Source organism: Musca autumnalis, unplaced genomic scaffold (assembly GCF_047663935.1).
Source record: "Musca autumnalis isolate F117 unplaced genomic scaffold, ASM4766393v1 scaffold_4, whole genome shotgun sequence".
In the NCBI taxonomy this organism is placed as follows: Eukaryota; Metazoa; Arthropoda; class Insecta; order Diptera; family Muscidae; genus Musca; species Musca autumnalis.
Genome location: NW_027411977.1, coordinates 112,932,278 through 112,952,855, shown reverse-complemented (window position 1 = coordinate 112,952,855; position 20,578 = coordinate 112,932,278). Strand labels below are relative to the sequence as shown.

The following is a 20,578-nucleotide window of genomic DNA, read 5'->3' as shown; positions in this document are numbered from 1 at the left end:
ATATGTTTGTATAGGTAATAATTTGTAATATGTATGTTTTAGAAGTACAGTATAGTCTCGATAATCCGGACAACGCGGTAATCCGGACACTAGAATTTTTTACATTGTAGACTCTGTAATCCGGTCAACACAAATTTTTCTTACCTCGATAATCCGGATATCAACAGTTTTTTCTATCGTGAGCATTAGATTCTTAATTATTTAAGTAACACTTTCGTTCTTAGCAATAACAATTGGAATATAAATCAGAAAAATTAAGTTTTTCAAAATTTTTAGACTTTTTAGCAAGCCACTTTTGACTCAGTTATGCAGTCAATACGGAATTAATAATCTGAATCTGTCGAATGATTTTTCTACCGTTCAACCATTGATGGCTGACTATGATAAGAAACAATATTTAAAAACTAGTGTCGGGTAGCCTATTTCCCTGAAAAATTAATGTTGAATGTTCCTTTCCTCCAAAGGAATTAGTTCATTAGCATTATGATTAGTGAGAATGTCCATTAGGAGCACGTAATTTACTCCAAGTATACTTTACCTACAAATTTTTATAACATTTAAATAGCCCAGTCAAAATAGACATGCGTATAAGGGGGAAATAGCAAAAATTTCCACAAAGCTTGATTTTGGTGGAGAGCTAGGGTTTACCATTAGAAGCAATGTCCAAAAATTCCCCATATATCACATGTGTGGAAAAAAAGTTATTCGGGGTCAAAGGGCATTTTTGGAGGCATTATTCAGTTTTTTAATTTTTCTCAGAAACGGTAAGACTTAGCAAAAGCCGACTAAAGTAGATTTGACAACTATCTACTAGAATGGTCTTTATGATTTTCAAAAAATACTTACCATTTTCGAGATATTGCGATCTAAAGGCCAAATTAAAAATTAGCCACTTAAGTACATTTTGGGACGAGCTGGTGACAATAACCACACTGTGTGTTAGGTATTTCCATAAGCTTTCAAACGATATCCACTTTGCTGTAATCAGTTCAGTAGAACGGGGTCTTACCCGGTTTTTAAATCTGGCCTTTCGGGTCGATAACCGGCGAACCGGATCCGTCGCCCACGAAAAATGTATTTTTTCCGTAATCAGCGCAACAAACTCTACCTTCGGAAAAAACTTCAAACAAATCGGAGAGTTTTCGTTGGAGTCGTTGCCGTTGGGCTTCCGATTACACATGTGGGTTAAATGGGCTATTTTTGCATAAAATTACTCTAACATGGAATAACTGTACTAAACACGCACCGATTTTGTTGGAATTTGTTTTAAAAGAAAGGTATAATTTCGCTCTTCAAGGAAACATATATTTTTTTGGGGACAGACCCGGTTACTTCGGTTATTTTAGCCGGTTCGTCTAAATATGTGCATATTTCCCTTATATGTGCATAAAAATAAGCTGTGACTTTTACACATTTTACTCGAAAAAGCGTTCCCGTACACAAAAAAGTTGTAAAATGTTCACTTCTCTTTAAACAAAAATGGCGCTGAATGATGCTCTCTTTAAAAACTTTTTACACGACAAATTTTGGGCGAGTAATTTCCATTTTTCCGTTCCCGAACTATTTCAGAAAATTTGTGTGTAAGAACAAATTTTTTGCAGTTCTCTCTTTTACGAGTTTTACCATTAAAAAGTACGGGAACGAAGCTATAATGTGTTTTTTAGAACAGCTATATCTCAAGAATGGTTCCTTCTAGGAAAAGAATTATAGAGACCAAACTTGCATATCATTTGTCTGTCTATAATATTTACTTTAGTCACTTTTCGATTAGATCAACCGTTTCCAAAAAATAAATCCGAAAACCTAAAAACCCCTTAAAATTTGACCTTTGACCCCGAATAACTTTTTTTTTTGCAAACAAGGGATCGATGGGGACTTTTAGGACGTTGCTTCTAATGGGAAACCCTAGCTCCCCACCGAAATTCAGCTTTGCGCGAATTTTTGCTATTTCAATGTCTATTTTGACTGGGCTATAAAGCTTTGGTATTTATATCGTAGTTTATTGGGATTTTAGGCTGGACGTGGAAACGAGTAGAGACCATGTATAGAATTTATTAAAAACCGTATTCTTTGACATTAAAAATCACAGGTTGGGATTGTTGTATTGCACTCGCGCAATTTTGCAACCAATAGATTTTAATTCCATTTTGTATTATTCGTAGGCTATAACATTTATATAAATCAATGTCTATTTTATGTTTTGACGACGAGGTGAAGTCATTTGTCGAGGTTCATAGAAATGGAAAATATATATTAACCATAATGATGAGTGCATTAAAATTCTGAAGTTATATCCCGAGTCGTAAGAGGCTCATGTTTACAAGACGATTTCACGTCTGTGAAATGTATACACATAGGCTACGAAGTTTATATCCTTAAAAAACACTGAAACCTATATTTTTGGATACTTTTTACATTAATTTTAAAAAATTATAAAAATAATGAAATTAAAAAAAGTAATCATAGGGAATTATTGCCAATATATGTAGCTGTTTCACAAAATATAGAGAACATGATTTACATGCGCAAGCGCGACTTTACAGATGTACAAATTTGACAGTTCGAAATTTCGAACGCTGGTACTTAACCTACATATCGATGGGTATATCAAAACGTGGAAATTTACAGACAAATTGCGGGGAAAAGTTATTATAGCACCATATAAGACTAAATACTAAATTTCAGCCATTTCTAAAGGAAAGTGCGGCTAAAATCCTGAAATAACCTAAATCGTTAGGTACCATTCAAGGGAGGCTATATAAAACGTGGACCTATGCTGACAAATTTTTGGAGGAAAGTTAAGTAGCCTCAAAAAAGACTAAATATGTATTAATTTACAGTCATTTCTGTAGGATAATGCATCTAAATCCTTGAAATCTCCCGAAAATCGGGCGGTACCGTTCTATGGGGGGCAATCCAAAACGTGGACCAGTGCTTACACATTTCGGGGAAAAGAAGTCTCAATACCAATCTTCAACCATTTTTCCCATACAAAAATGGTGAAATAAATCAATTTTATTTTACTTCTATACATACAGCTTAAGCGCCAGTGTTCGAAATTTCGAACACCACTTTCCGGGAAAACGAAATTCGGAAAATTTTTTTGAGTTGATATTTGACATCAGTGGGTCCTAATTACCCTAAAAAAGTGCTTTGTTTTTAAAAAATAAATACAAAATTTGTCCCGGTACGATATGGGTTAAAATGGTCGCAGCCCGCGTTATTTGTTAAACATGGATTCGATTACCTTAAATGTCAGAGTATTATCTATTAAACGTCCGTTATTAATGATTTAAACTTACAAAATTATATGTTTTTGTTACTACTCGGTAATCCGGACAATTCAAAAATCCGGACAACGCCGAAACATGTGGTGTCCGGATTATCGAGATTATACTGTACATATAGTAAAAACAAAATTTCTTTTGCAATTCCATCTGAAAAACAATAACAAAAAAAATTGCGAGCACATCTGCAAGTTTTGATATAGAGGGTACATATTTTTTCATAACTACACGCAGTGGGACCCTATAAACAATATTTGACACTATTTAGCGTAAATTGATAAAAGTTTTTTTTTAGATTTTTGGCCAGGTTTTTCGGAGATGCGTAGAAAAATATGAAACCAAATCTATAGAGATTAGGTATATAAATTGCATATTATAGCAACAACAAAAGAGAAAATAGCCAATTGATAATTCTCTTCGCCGGGATGAAATCATATGATTGAATCTTCAACAAAAACAAAACAAGCAGAAAACAGCGAAGGCACGCGCAAATGGAATTTTAAAGCCTGTCATTCGCGAATAAGTAAAAATCAGTTGGTGCGCATCCGATTTTGGATACAACGAATCAAATTCATTCATTATCTATGCATATTTCGATGTTTCACTCAGTGGCAAAAGAGCGCCGTCAGTTGCATCACACAATGGAAGGTTTAAAGTGGGTAAAAGTCGCGCAATGTGCATACGATTTTGATGCGCATCCAATTTCAGTAGCACCCATCAAAAATGCATCAATATACACCTATTTCAAATAGATTCTTCAAGAACCGCGGATGTGCCTCCACATTCTTGTTTTGGTGAAAGACCCATATTACTGGCGTATCTGTGTAATTTCAGTCATATTGGTGAGGCCACAACTTTCAAAATACCTTAAATCGGGAGGAACGGTCCTATGGGGGCTATTTGAGGACTTCTACCTATACTGGCACATTTCGGGTGAAATTTTTCATACCCCTATCAAAACTTAATACCAAATATCAGCTATTTCGGTGGGGAACGAAGACTAACTACCAAATGCCAGTCATTTCGATGGGATATTGAGCAGCAACCTTCAAAATACCGAAAATCGGGAGGTACCTATGGGGGCTATATGAAGACATCGACCTATACCAACAAATTTCATATGGAACGTTTAGTACCCCAAATGAAGACCAAATACCAAATTTTAGCCATTTCGGTGGATTAATGTGGCCACAACCTTAAAAAATACCGAAAATCGGGAGGAACCGTTCTATGGGGGCTATATGAAGGCGTGGACCTATACCTAAAAATTTCTGGGGAAAAGTTTTATACCCCCAACGAAGACTAAATACGAAATTTCAGCCATTTCGGTGTGATAATGAGGCCAAACCCTACAAAATACCGAAAATCGGAAGATATCGTCCTATGGGAGCTATATCAAAACGTGGACCTATATAAAAATTTTATGGTAGAAATTTTTCTTAGCCTCTGGAAACACAAAATACAAAGTTACAACCGATTCTGTGGTAAAATGGGATTAATACATTCAAAATATCTTAAAGTGACGCGTACTATATATGGGGCGTTATATGGGGGCTATACCAAGACGTGACCCAATATAAACAAGCTTAGATAGAACTATGTTTTAGCCTCTGAAGACACAAAAAAAACAAATTACAACCAATTCGGTGGTAAAATAGAACAAATATCTTAAAAATTCCTTAAAGCGACGAGGCGTCACGCGTCACTTTGTATGGGGGCTATACGAAAACGTGGACCTACATAGCCCCCTTTCAATACCAGAAGTCCTACGTACATGTAATAGATTTTACCAAAACTTTATCCACTTACTTCAATCCGTTCGGCCGCTAGTGTAACTTCCACAGACGGACAGACGGACGGACATGGCTATATCGATGTAGAATTGCACGCTGATCAAGAATATATACAGTTTGTGGGGTCTACAATGATTATTTCGAGTAGTTACAAACGGAATGACAAACTTAATATACCCCCATCTTATGGTGGATGGTATAAAAAACCCCCGAAATTCCGGCTTCAAAATGACAGCATCAATTTTAGGTGGATGCTGTGGATATATCGAAAAATCGTATCAAATTGCCCATGGAGTATTTTAGGAGTCTTTCTTGGGCATAGGTCTACAAAATGTAAAGTTAAGCCAGAAATCGGAAGGGAAGTTTAAAAAACTTGTTGACTTCAACCCATTTTTCTACATTGATGCCAACACAGCTTCCACATAAATTAATTTTATCGGCCGACATTATGGGATCTCTCCTAAAACACTCCATGTTAAAGAATTTCGGTCATACTATATAGAATATGTTAACAGTTCGCGAATTCTGAAAGGGTGAAACTCGGATTCATCGATTGTAGAATATTTTTGGTTTTTACCATATACGTCTGAATAATTTTGACATAATACAGGATGAGAGTCAAATCAAATGTAACCCTACGCCATAGCGCTGCTATATTCGACCTTACAAATAAAGGATTATATAATTTCGTAAATTTACATACATATTTACATACATACATATTTAAGCAGTTGCACAACAAAACAGCTTTTACTGTTATAAATAACAAGAAAAGCACATCACTTACCTATGAAATCCACTTATTGGCAAACTGACGTCAGGCAAGAATTCCGTAAGCGGAGCAAAATATCCACCATACTCAGGCATGGGCAAAGGATGTGGCGCTGCAACCGGTGCTGTGTGGGAAACTTCCGATGAACGTAATTCCACGTTTTCTTCTTGGCGCAACTGTTAACCAAAAAGAAAGAAAAACCAAAAAAGACGTAGAAGACGTAAGAAAACAACGAGGAAATTATAAATAATTAAAATGATTGCCATAATAATGTATATTTTACCTCAGGATCATTAATAAGAATATCCTCTGGTCGTGGCAATATGGATGGTCCGGAAGCGGCACGTATTTTGTCTGCACCACGTGGTGGTCGATTATTTGTGGCCTGAGTAAATGCTCTTATGCCGCTGTCAGATTTACATGTGCTGCAGAATTTTAAATGGCAAATTTGACGTAGTTAATGAAACGGAAGAAGGTGCGTAAGAAAATAAGACAACGTAAAATGAATAAGAAAATAAGAGAAAGTAATCATTATTATTAATAAATATATGGCCGTTGAGAAGAAAACGTATTTGTCTTATTGTTATTTCTCGCATTCGCATAACTAATGAACAAGCTAGACGTTAATTTTAAATATAACCGGAAGGATTAATTAATGGAATTTATTATAACAATAGTGGCCCTTTTAAATAGCAATTGATGACCTTAGAAGCCTTTGAAATATGGATTTTATCGTTTTTATACTAAACATTTCTTGGACTACTCATGTTTCAAATGCTGAAGTATTGAAGAAAATGTATTGCAAAAGTGATAAAGTATGTTCACTGGAAATTAGACAACCACAACTTTCTTTAATTGCCTGATGATTTTTGGAGTTTCGAAAAACTGGAAATTAAATAAATTATTAAAAACCATAACAACGATATTTATTTATGAAAAAACACCTATAGCCCAACAATACCTCAAGCCTCATTATTTTGAAGCTTTTATTTTAATGACAAATATCTCTGCTTCTACTTATTTGGTGTATTATGACTAGACAGCGGAATTTTATGCAACCCCTATTTTTGGTCCGATTTATGTCAAATTTTGGGACTGGTCATATTTTTAGCTTCTGATTACATTGCAATCGAAACATATGACATATGCAAAATTATGCAACAAATATTTCAATAATAGGTACAAAAATGTTTGTGCGTACAATTTTTCTGTTTAAAATTCTCTTCAGACAAGTCAATAAAATAAAGAAATGTATCACCACAGCCACAACCCTCAAAATACGTAAAATCGGGAGGTATCGTTCTATGTGGGCTATACGAAGGCCTGAACCTAAACCGACAAATTTTAGGTGGGAAGTTGTTTACCCCCAAGGAAGACTTAATACCAAATTTCAGCCATTTCGGAGGGATATTGAGGCCACAACCTTCAAAATACCAAAAATCGATAGGTACCATTCTATGGGGGCTATATGAAGACGTGGACCTATACCGACAAATTTCAGGTGGAAAGTTTTTTACCCACAAAAAGACAAAATGCCAAATTTCAGTCATATCGGTGAGATATTGAGGCCACAACCTTCAAAATGTGGATGGTGGAATGTTTTATACCCCCAACGAAGACTAAATACCAATTTTCAGTCATTGCGGTGGGATATTGAGGCTACAACTTTCAAAATACCGAATATCGGTAGGTACCGTTCTATGGGGGCTATATGAAGACGTGGACCTATTTATTTAATTACAAACATAAAAATGCAAATTACAAATGGAAAAATTCGAATTACAAATGAAAAATCTAATTAAAAACAAGTAAGCAAAGGCTATAGTCGGAAGGCGCCGACCATGTGATACCCTACACCACTACCCCTGGGAATTAGGTATCAACAAATCAAAATTCCTTTATGGAACAAATTCTGTTCTCTCATATCAATGAGTGCACCCCGATTCATATTGGTTCAATGATATTGGACCTACAGTTTATGGCCGAGTACGAACTGCGTGTCCTAAGATACCACTTGTAGAGAAATGGCTGAAGTACTCAATGTACTCAAAAAATAGACACACAGCTCGATAGTTTGTTGTTTTTTTTTACAACAAACCATCAACATTTGTTATGCGTTTCCTTGCAATGCAAAGTCCATAACAGTGGGAAGTAGTTACTTGGTTTACATATGTATGCGGCTACGAGATTTTTTAAATGTTTCTGATAAATTCGCATTTAAACGAATTCATCGGGTACGTTTTTTCTTGAGCTCTGGTCGTCATAAAATTGGGGAAGAGTTCTTTGTTTCAACACAAAGAACTAAGATAACTGATGAGTTCAAGTGGCGTTGGACGAAACTAGTATTCTTTGCCTTTCCTGAAATTAAATCAATTTTACTGCATCCCACTTTTAATAAAACTTGTTGTTTTAAAAATTTTTAAACAACAAAACTCGAGATTAAGCTGAAATTATTTTACAACAATAAAATAATACACATCTCAACAAAACTGCCAAAGTGAATCTACTCAGAAAATGTCGACGACATTACTAAGGGGTTGAACAATTTATGTTGCCTGGACAGGAAATGTTTGTGCAATTGTCTTTGAACATCAGGTTCCTTTTTGGAGTACAAATATTCCCAGTTACAATGACACTCCTCCAATTTATTGAACACTACAAATGCTATATAAAAATTGTCAAAGGGACAATTGTGAAATTATTGAAGATCTATCGTCCAAAAATTGTGCTCTTGTGCCATGCTTTTCAGATGATATCATTGTGATATAAACTTATATTTGAACTAGCAAATACCCGCTACTTCGTATGCAGAAAGGGCATAAAATATATATGAACTCTGTTCTGTTGTATTAAAACCTATTTTAAATACCAACATTTAATCGATTTAATTCAAAAAAAAAACATATCTGCCGTATCGCACCCCTACACAGCTACCATATTTTTCATTTCGGATTTCCAAAACTACGACCTCATATCACAGACATACACCAACCGCGACTCATATTGCAAATTTCAGACTTGACTTCTGGTTTTACTCCTTCACTTACACAGCATTCCCTCCCAATACAAATTTGCAAACACTAAACTTTCTCTCACCCCTTCACAACATCAATGACGCACATTCACAATTCAAGGTTCTAGCTTCAGCGGTTTCGCCAAGAACCCGAATAGGTTCGTAAAATTTTCGAAATATATCCCCATATAACGGTACCCCACGACTTAGTGTTTTTTAAAAATAGAACAAATCTATACTGTCCAATTTTCTTTACATTTGGAACTTGAATACTCAGAGGATATAAAAGCTTTATTTAAAAAATGTCTACTTCAATCCACTTTTATTAGAAGAAGTATTTTGAAGACTTAGAGCATTTTGAAGATTTTATGCACATTTTCCAACCGAACTCCAAACTTTATCTCCAAGTTCAGAGTGATCTTTATAACAAATATTTTTCCATTTCGTATTTTTTGTCCAAATTATATAATCCAAGCTTTGTTCCTACACTCAACACCAAATTTAGTACCATTTAGTACTTTTCGTTCACCTATAGTAGGTATTTCTCACTTTAACCGTTTACACAATACCAAAATGGTTTTGGTACCAACATGTTACCAAACTTTTAGTACACATAATTAAAGGTTTCAAAGCTTACTTTCTTATACTCAACATATATCCCGACCGCAATTCACTTTTCCAGCTTTATATGTTCCGCTGAAAGCAATTATATTACTATTTAGTACTTTTTGTATAAATAAGTGCGAATTTTCAAAACTTCATCCCTACCTCCACTCTAAACAACAATTGCTAATCTAATACCGAATTTCAAATTTAAAAATTCCACCCCTTTACAAAATCACAAATTGTACAAAATTCTGTACCATATAGCAAATACCAAAAGGTACCAAATTTTGTACCATTTGCCACTTATCGTACACGGCTTTCCAAAAACAACTTGCATAACTCAGTTCTTTCGTTCACCTAAATCCAAATTATAGCCAATGTACTTCCATTTAGCACTTTTTCATAAGTACGAATTTCCAAAGTAACCGCAATCCTACACTCCAACAGTAATCTGTTCACGCAAATACAAATTGTATCGAATTTAGTACCATTTAGTACTGCTTCGTGCACATTAGTATGATTTTCTAAAGTTACCTCCATATCTCAATTCTAATTCTAACAGTAATCTTAATTCCAAGTTTCACTCACTACCATTTAGGACTTTTCGACACTTGGTACACCTTTCTTACTCTTTATCAGTGACCCTTATTCCAAATTTCAGCACTATTCGTTAATTCAAATCCAAATTGTACTATATTTAGTACTTTTCGTACACTTTTAGTTCGAATTTCCAAAAACCTGTCTTTGTTACTCTCCATCAGTCACCCTTATTCAAAATTCCAAGATTCGTGTCCTATCCGTTCACCCAAATTCAAATTGTACTAAATTTAGTACCATTTAGTACTTTTCGTACGCTTATAGTTCGAATTTCCAAAAACCTTTCTTTGTTACTCTCCATCAGTGACCCCTCATTCCAAATTTCTGGATTCCAGCTCTATCCGTTCACCCGAATCCAAATTGTACTAAATTTAGTACCATTTAGTACTTTTGTTAATCTCCATCAGTGACCCCTCATTCCAAATTTCAGGATTCCAGCTCAATCCGTTCACCCAAATCCAAATTGTACTTAATTTAGTACTTTTCGTGCACTTACAGTTCGAATTTCCAAAAACTTTTCTTTGTTGCTCTCCACCAGTGCCCCTCATTCCAAATTTCAGGATTCCAGCTCAATCCGTTCACTTAATTCCAAATTGTACTAAATTTAGTACCATTTAGTACTTTTGTTAATCGCCATCAGTGGCCCTCATTCAAAATTTCAGGATTGCAGCTCAATCCGTTCACCGAAATCAAAATTGTACTAAATTTAGTACCATTTAGTACTTTTCGTACCCTTATAGTTCGAATTTCCAAAAACCTTTCATCGCTTCTCTCCATCAGTGACCCTCATTCCAAATTTCAAGATTCTAGTTCTATCCGTTCACCTAAATCCAAATAGTACTAAATTGAGTACCATTTAGTACTTTTCGTACCCTTATAGTTCGAATTTCCAAAAACCTTTCATCATTACTCTTCATCAGTGACCTTCATTCCAAATTTCAGGATTCCTGCTCTAACTGTTCACCCAAATCTCAATTGTACTAAATTTAGTACCCTTTTGTACTTTTCGTACACTTATAGTTCGAATTCCCAAAAACCCTTTGGTACATCTTTCTAGCTCTCCATCAGTTACCATCATTCCAAATTTCAGAATTCTAGCTCTTACCGTTTGCCTAATACAAAGGGTTTCATATTTAGTACCTTTTAGTACTTTTCGTACACTTCTAGGTCGAATTTCCAAAAACCCAGCCTTATCTCACCCCTACACCCCAACAGCAACATACACCCAAAATTTCAAGTTTCTAGCTTCAGCGGTTTCGTCTGGGTGCTGATGAATCAGTCAGTCAGGCAGTCAGTCAGTCACTCACCTCACTACTCTTTTATATATATAGAAGATGAAAGACAAAAAATTTAGTTTCCATGAAGCCGAGGTTTGCACTATTATAATACGCGAACTAGTGTAGTTTACCAGTAACTATGACTATTGCTTGATCAAATTAGGTGTTTTTGAACAAAACTCAAACATTTGACTACAAAATTTAATTTGCGTGGAAGTTATGACCGCGTAAATGAATAAGAATAGGTAAAATACGACGGGTATTTCAAAAAACCAATAATAGGATTAAAGTACTCGCGATTACCCATAATTCGATATGTATATTGACTATGTAGTTCACACCGCATCACAGTAATTTACTGCTAAAGCCAACATTTTTTTTTTTTGAAAATATCGCAAATGTTTTTGAAAATATCGCAGATTAGAGTTGTAAAAAGTGCAGCGGTATAGAAGCTGTATCCGATTTATCCCAAAAATTGGTTGTGAGTGCACACCAATGTACATCCACGGTGCCTTAAAAAAATTAGTACTTCAAAAAAGCTTTAACGGTAGCGACATCGAGAACATTTTGACAAAAAGGTGGCGAAGCGACCCCATGCTGCAATATATGTATAAAAATCCAATTGGACAATTAACACGCTATGGCTTCACGTAATATGCAATAATGCAAACACTGGACTTCTGTCATGATCGGGACATTTTGTAGCATGGGAGAAAAATGTGGTTCTCTACACAAAACACATTATATATATTAAGCAGTAGGCCCGTTATCTAGCAGACACGTGATTGCAATTTGCATCAGGGAGAAGATCAGTAGTTCTATTTCCATATGTAGTCTACTTTGCCGGCATATGCCCTCCAGGAAATAAAATATAGACCACAAATATTTTTTTGGATATTTCATTCAAAAGTAATGGTCCATTTCACCCGCTAAATAATATCAGATAATCATCCAAAATTGTAAGCATCTTCTTCTATCTAAACTTTTACCTCGTGCAAAATTTCGTGATTATTGAGCTATAATTGCGAACTCTAGCGTGTTTATGATAACACTACAAACAAATTACTGGGTATATTAGACTGTAACTCTGTTATCTTATCATGTACACCAACGCAATTAAAATCAATAGAAAAGTCAAGCGTTCCTCTTCCAAGTATAGCTTACTTGCCCGGAATATCTCTTCCAGGAAAAAAGATATAAGCTGTATATTAAAAATTTTCACAATTTTCACACAAAAGTTGTGGTCCATTTAACCCTCTAACTATCATTTGATCGCCATCTCAAATTGCATGCTTCTTCTTTGTCATATACTCTTACTTTATTTAAAATTTCAAGGCGATCGGACTATTATTGCGACCTACAAAGCAGCTACAAAATCGGGTAAAAATTTTGTTTTGGTACATTTCACCCGCTAAATATTTCACGATGGTCATCAATTAAAATAGCGATCTATTCTGATGTGAAACTGACCTCCATACAAAATTTCGTGACGATCGGTCCATAATTGCGGCCTGGAGTTTGATTACAATTTATAATGGACAGACGGACACACGGACGGACGGACGGACACACATCTAAAAATCGCTTTATCCCGCCGAGATATGAAGATTGGTATACCACATTGGGGGTCTCCGACGAATATTTCGCGGTGTTACATGAATTTTTACCAAAACAAACATATAATACCCTTTCCACATAGTGGTGTAGGGTATAATGAAATAATTCGAATATCAAATGAAATTCTCAAATTACAAGTGAAATGTTTCGAATTACTACTGAAATTATTCGAATTACATGTGAAAGTTGTGTAGACTTTAAATTTCGCGCAACTTTATATTCTTTAATCATAGTTTTCAGGGTAATTTCATCTTTAAATTAATACTGATTCTGTCGAAATTGTTGGCCCAGTTCCTCGGGATTTCTATAGGACATAACTTTGAAGTAATAGATTTACGTTTATAAAAATTCCTCTGTTATTAAAAGCTAGCTAGAAATGTTTATCCTTGATAAGCTTATGCTTTTGTAGTGATGTAGTCCACATGCAATTTGTCGATATAGGCCCACGCCTTCATATAGATCCAATAGAACGTAGTACGTACGTAGTTGTATACCCCAACGAAGATTAAATACCAAATTTTAGCCATTTCTGAGAAATATCGAGGCCACAACCTTCAAAAATCCGAAAATCGGAGGTATGTTCTATGGGGGCTATATTAGGGCGTGGGCCTACACCGACAAATTTTATATGGAACGTATAGTACCTTAAATGAGACCAAATACCAAAGTTCAGCCTTTTCGGTGCATTATTGTGGCCATAACCTTCAAAATACCGAAAATCGGGAGATACCGTTCTATGGGGGCTATACCGAAACGTGGACTTATACCTCCGTTTTTCGGTAATTTGAAGATTGTAGCCCCAATATTCCACCGAATTGGCTGAAATTTGGTATTTGGTCTTCACTTGGGATATAAAAAGGTTCCATACGAAATTTGTGGGTATAGGTCCACGCCTTCATATAGCTCCCATAGAACGGTACCACCCGACTTTCGGTATTTTAAAGGTTTTAGCTTCTTTATCACACTGAAATGGCTAAAATTTGCTACTTAGTCTTCGTTGGAGTATTAAATTTCGTCCTAGAAACTTGTCGGTACAAGTCCACGCCTTAGTAGAGCCCCCATAGAAAGGTACCTCCCGATTTTCGGTGACTTGAAGGTTGTGGCCCCAATATTCCTCGAAAATGGCTGAAATTTGGTATTCAGTCTTTGTTGGGGTTATAAAACTCTTCCCCAGAAACTTGTCGGTACGGGTCTACGGCTTAATATAGCACCCTTAGAACGGTATCTCCCGATTTTGTAGGTTGTGGCCACAGCAACCCACCGAAATGGCTGCAATTTGGTATTTAGCCTCCCTTTCTCACTGAAATTTGTCGGTATAAGTCCACGTTTCGGTATAGCCCCCATAGAACGGTATCTCCAGATTTTCGGTATTTTGAAGGTTATGGCCACAATAATGCACCGAAAAGGCTGAACTTTGGTATTTGGTCTCATTTAAGGTATTATACGTTCCATATAAAATATGTCGGTATAGGCCCACGCCCTAATATAGCCCCCATAGAACGTACCTCCGATTTTCGGGTTTTGATGGTTGTGGCCTCGATATTTCTCAGAAATGGCTAAAATTTGGTACCTAATCTTCGTTGGGGGTATACAACTTTCACCCAGAAACTTATCGGCACAGATCCACGCCTCTGTATAGCCCCCATGGAACGGTACATCCCGAATTCCGGTATTTTGAAGGTTAACCACATTGTTTTAGCGAACTTGCAGAAATTTGGTATTTAGTCTGGAACCTAGTCTTTATAAATGAAGGGAAACTAATTGTTCCATTTTACTTCAATAAAACTCGTGGCGGAGGGTATAACAAGTTCGGACTGGCCGAACTTATAGCCTTTTTACTTGTTTTGGTATATATAAAAGTTTTCTATGACCAAACTTTTGAGGGATTACGAATTCGGGACTATAGGAAAAGTTTGGATTTTCAATTAACTAAAATTCGTATTTGCATTAGCGAATGATTTGCGTATAAATAATAGTTGCCAATGCTTAGCCTTCGTCTGCCACATCCTAATATGCCTGATGATCGGACATAACCACACGTGGATCGTAGCATAATGGTTGGATGTGTCGGACTTCGCCGGAATTCTAATTGTTCTCCACAGCTCAACTCTTGTTGATTAATTAATTAATTAAAAATATCACTATGAATTAGGCCTGTGCACTCCAATATATACGTATTTTGTGTGTGTTTGAAAACACAAACATTTTTGTAACTTTCCAACAAGCCATTTCCCTGCAAGCAACAACTATCGCGGAAGTGTCTTTGGTGTGTCTCCCAGGGCGATGAAAACAATCGCGGCGATAGTCGCGGAAGTCTCCCTGAAGTGACCTCAGTTGTGAAGAAATGAACCACGCCGGCGTGTCGTCTTGGAAGTCACTCCAGCGACACTTCTAGAAGATCATTTCCGCGATAGTTTTTGGAATTAAAAAAAAAAATATGTATACCCTACACCACTATATGGGGAGGGTATTATATTATATATATTATATAAGTTGGTTTTGGCCAAAAAGTTTGTAACGCATCTAAATAATGGTCGTAGATCCATACCTATATATACCAAAATGAATGACTCGAGCTGAGTCGATCTGGCTATGTGTGTCCGTCCGTCTGTCCATCTAAACCTTGTAATAACGCTACAGGTCGCAATTTTGATCGGATCGTCACCAAATTTTGGGTGTTGATGAAGGTCCCGGAGGGGAAGAAGCCTATTGATTTAGGTGATAGTCGGATAATATTTAGGGGTCGGAATGGGCAAAAAACTTATGTGGATAAAAAGACAACGTTTTTTTTCCAAAGCGTATATCTCAGCTTTTGTATGGGGTATACCAAAAGCAAAACATGACAATGAAGACGAAAATATCACCTTTCTAATGATGTAAAGTTGGTTCTCGTAGGTGATCAAACAACGAAGATATCGCAATAGTCGCTAATAGAACCCAACTTTTCATTTTTGCGATTTTAATAATAATGACGGATATCACACATTTGGTTGGAGACCATCTAAAAGCAAAGCCTGACTTAGAAAGTAGAAAATCCCATCTCTAAAATTATGCAAATTAGGTTGGCGTAGGTGGTCAAATAATAGAGATATCGCAATAGTCGGTAATACATTCCTTTTTTCCACTTTTTCTGCAATCACACTACAGGTCGGAATTTTGATCGGGTCATAACGAAATTTTCTCACAGAGATAGAAGCATATTGATGTTGGTGAAGTCGATAGTAGTCAAATATAAAATTAAATATTAATTATTTTAGTTCAGTTCGCCTTAAGACATTTGGTATAACAGCCAGATAGGTGAAAATGTTCGTATCTCCCTAAAAGAAATGTTTTCGGGTGAAAACATAATGCACAGAGGTAGTGGTGTAGGGTATCACATAGTCGGCCCCGTACCGACTTTAGCCTTTTCTCACTTTTATTTATTTATTTTTTAAATTTTAATTTTTTTTATTTTTTTTATGCTTATCTATTTTTTATTTTTATTTATTTATTTTTTAAAGTACGCTCTTTTAGAGAAATTATTCTTTGAAATTTCCGCATACATTTATTTTGTTATTTTAAAAATGTGATGTTTTGTTGTCTGACTTGGGAAGCGAACCCGGACCTTCAGAGTCCAAAGCGAGTATGCTTACCACTGCACCACCGTCTCATATAAACGTCGCATAGAAAATGTTCTATATTTGTTGAAATGTGGTAAAGATTCAACACATTTGAGCAATTGTAAACAATCGCCTTGGAAGTCACTCAGATGTCACTCCGAAGTGTCGGCATACGCGATAAAAGGTAATAACAATAAGGCTATAGAAATTCTTTGTGTAATTCACTAACGATCTTCCTTGGCGTGTCTCCGGAGTGATTTCCTAGGCGAGGGAGTGAGAAACTCACTTCCAAATGCTGGCAGGGGTTTCAAAACAAAAACAAATGTTCTCTTGTCTAAATGTGTGAGTGAGCAAATTGTCACACACCGACAGCACGTGGGACCACAATTGAACCCTGCTACTATAAATAACTTAGGATAATAAATAACTTTCGCCTTAATAAGGCAGAAATAAAAACAACTTCTTATAGTTGTGTTCCAGAACCTAGCACACGGTGTTCTTGAACCAATTTGGAATGTGCTGGAAGGTGCTTACACCTTGGACGTTTTTGCGGATTCTGAAACTACAATGTTCATAGATGAGAAAAATCAAAAAACAAGAAAAAATCGCCGGTGCGCTTTTTAAATAAATCGCGATTTGAGTTGACATTTTTAGGGGTTGTTTAGGTTTTCACGATTTTGCTTAGAAACCGCAAGTCATATCAAAATGGGACTAAAGAAAATGTTGTAGCTATGAAAATTCTCTACAAGATCTACCTTTATGGTATTTTCGTAGTTTTTACCATTTTTGATATATAGAAGTTCAAATTGGGACAATTCACTGACTGTATCGCCCCCTTATAAAACAATGTCATGAAGGGGCGCCTTACCTAACTTTTGATGAAAACCGCTTACACAGGTAAAGTTTTTGTGAATTCTGAAACAGCTGTTTTCATAGAGAAAAATCCAAAAAAAAAAAACAAAATCATGAGAAAAATCCAAAAAAAACAAGAAAAAATTGTTGTAGGCATTTTTAAATAAATCGCTGTCAAAATTCACATTTTTAGATGTTCTTTCGAAATGAAGCTAAAGAAAATGTTGTAGCTGTGAAAATTCTCTAGAGGATTGACGTTTATCATTTGTTCCCAGCCTGTACCATTTGTAGGTTTTTTTGTTAGGTTTTCGCGATTGTGCTTGAATACGGTAAGTCTCATCGATATGGGACCTGAGAAAATCTTAAAGCTGTGAAAATTCTCTACAAGACTGGATTAAGTAACTTATCCTTAGTTGTAACATTTTTTAGATATATATGCTTAAGTTGGGAATTTGCAGTCATAACATTGTTTTATAAGGGGGTGATACAGAATTGAATTGAATTTGAATTGTCCCAATTTGAACCTCTATATCTCAAAAACGGTAAAACGGACGAGCTAAAACATTTTCTTTAGTCCCATCTTGATAGGACTTGCGGTTTCTAAGCAAAATCGTGAAAACCTAAACAACCCCTAAAAATGTCAACTTAAAACGCGATTTTTGTTTTTTTGTTTTTTGATATTTCTCATCTATAAACATTGTAGTTTCAGAATCCGCAAAACCTTCCGAGCTGTAAGCACCTACCATTTAAAATTGTTTCAAGAGCACCGTGAGCAGCTTGTTTGCTGGCATCTGATTAGCTAATACGTTGTTTTTAACATTTCGTATAGCTTGTTTGCAAGTGGTGCGCCTAAAGGCGACAATTTTCCCTCATTTTGTAAAATACGTAGGTAATTTCTGTAGAAAGATACAGCTATTTCTCGGAAACTATAACAAATATTGTGTTCATTGCTTTTTATTAGTTGGGTAGTATTGTGGTCTTTAAGAAACTTGGCGTTTGTACAACGTGAGCTATTTTACTTTTCATCGGGTACTAAATTTTAGTGAAATTCCAACTTTAGTGGACTAAAACTTTCGAGGAACTGCATGGAAGAAAGTCCTCATTCAGCCCGTATATACTTTCGTCGCGATACGTTCCGCCCGTTCCACCCGTTCTACCCTTTTTAAATTAATTGAAATTACATGGGTATTTTTCTCTATAAGCGCATGGATTACGAAAGAAGGACTTCTGGTCTTTTCATTGATACCAATTGTGATGATGTATGTGTCCAAATGCCACACATATTGCAATATTTGTAAAAGATTCTAATTGCTATTATTTTTTGTCGTATATCTTACATAACTTTATTAGCATATTCAATTATTCTATGTCATATGATGTGCACAAATGTAATACGTCCTTTGTGCTTTGCAAAATAAAAAGGATGATGTTTCCGCTTTTGCAAAGCAGTCCGCCATAATCCCGAGCGTAAGATTATACATTTGTATGTATTTGGATCATACATATCTTACAGGTTTTAAGGACGTTTAATTTTTTAAAACTATTCGATCTGGTCGATGATGCAAAAGTGACGGATCTGTGTGGTTTAAAATACACGCCAAATGGAGATCAATTGATTGATCTCCAAATGAACTGAACTTTCCGTATTAGTGGAGAGTTTATCTAAAAAAAAAAAATAATAATGGAATTACTGCTTTGGAGTTCTTACCCACTTCTACATATTGGGTGGTTCCGTTATTGTAATCCGCACCACGGGAAAGGTCAAAAATTAAATTTGCCTATTTTTAAAAGTATATGGTCATTTTCACCCGCTAAATACCATCCAATCATTATCAACAATTATTGGCATCGCCCTTGGTTGCAAATGTTGTCAATATTTAACTATAAATGCGTCCTCTAGGGTGATCACACTACAAATAATTAAAACTACCGGGATCCCAGGTATATAATATGCTGAACCTCTGTTATCTGACCATGTACACCATGTACATCAATATAAGGCCATAAATGGAAAGGCCAGGAATTTTTCTTCCGAATATAATTTACGTGGGTGGAACGGTTCTTCAAGGAATAATGATATATTCATCATATTAAAAACCACTTATTTTCGCTCAAAAGTTTTGGTCCATTAAAGCAGCTAATTATTATCTGATCATCATGTTAAATTGCAAGCTTCCTCTTTGTCATAAACTCAACCCTTATTTTAAATTCCAGGTCGATCGGAATATTGTGAGCTACAGGACAGCTACAAAATCAGATAAAACATTTGGTTTTTGGTACATTTCAACCCTTACGAGCATCACCAACAACTAATGGGTCTCTTCTGGTCGGAACTTGGCCCTCCCACAAAATTTCGTGACGATCGGTCCATAATTGAGGCCTGGAGTTTTTATTGCAAATTGTAATGCACGGACGGACACACATAGTTAGATTGCTTTATCTCGTCGAGATATGATATGCTTTGTATAAGCCGATTTGCGCTTTAAGGGGTTTTTTAACATTAACATACCCCTGTTGTTGATAAAATGTTTCGAGTATACTTTGTTTCATAAACATTTTTGCGTTATGCAACTTTTCTAGCCTTTATAGTTCTATGTCTTTGTAGCAGACAATATGAATTAAAAATCCAGGGTTCTATACATTTTCTTCCATTTAAATCTACCTATTTTCTTCTACCATGGCCGTTGCATCTATTAATTCGATATATTTTGAATTTGAATACCAACTTTCGATTTTTAACAGTATTTTTTCTCAATTTAATGCTGACGTGTAGTGACGGTATATTAATACATATCTTCAAAATTGAAAAAAAAGCTCGCTTACCCAGTTTTAATTGGATCTTCGCCACTATGACGTTTTGTGTGTATTGTTCCTTTTTCAACAGTAAGATCTTGAATACGCGAATCGTTGATTCCACCAACTGGTTGTCCTAAAAAAGGAGAAAAATAAAAATTAAAAATAATGTACATACATACACACATATGTATCTAATGCAGACATGACCAAAAAGAGAACGGAGAAAATTCTAAATATTGGCAACTTATAACAGTGTGTTAGTAAGTTTGTATTCACGCAAGCTATAAAACAATAACAAATCAAAACATTTGTTCTCTTTTGTACGCTCTTTCTGTGCATTCGGGTCGTGTGTGTGTAAATTGCCGAAAA

General features: G+C 35.6%; 1 protein-coding gene across 20 annotated transcripts in view; it reads right to left on the bottom strand.

Annotated features, from left to right (window-relative positions):
• Positions 1-20,578, bottom strand: part of fry (microtubule binding protein furry) — a 522,947-nt gene that overhangs the window by 22,122 nt on the left and 480,247 nt on the right. For all 20 annotated transcript variants that reach the window (XM_073983048.1, XM_073983059.1, XM_073983061.1 and 17 more), the window contains 3 exons: positions 20,237-20,342; positions 6,136-6,277; positions 5,868-6,028 (listed from right to left, as the gene is read on the bottom strand). In XM_073983048.1, the coding sequence (XP_073839149.1) occupies positions 5,868-6,028; positions 6,136-6,277; positions 20,237-20,342 (409 nt within the window). The remainder of the gene's footprint in view (positions 1-5,867; positions 6,029-6,135; positions 6,278-20,236; positions 20,343-20,578) is intronic.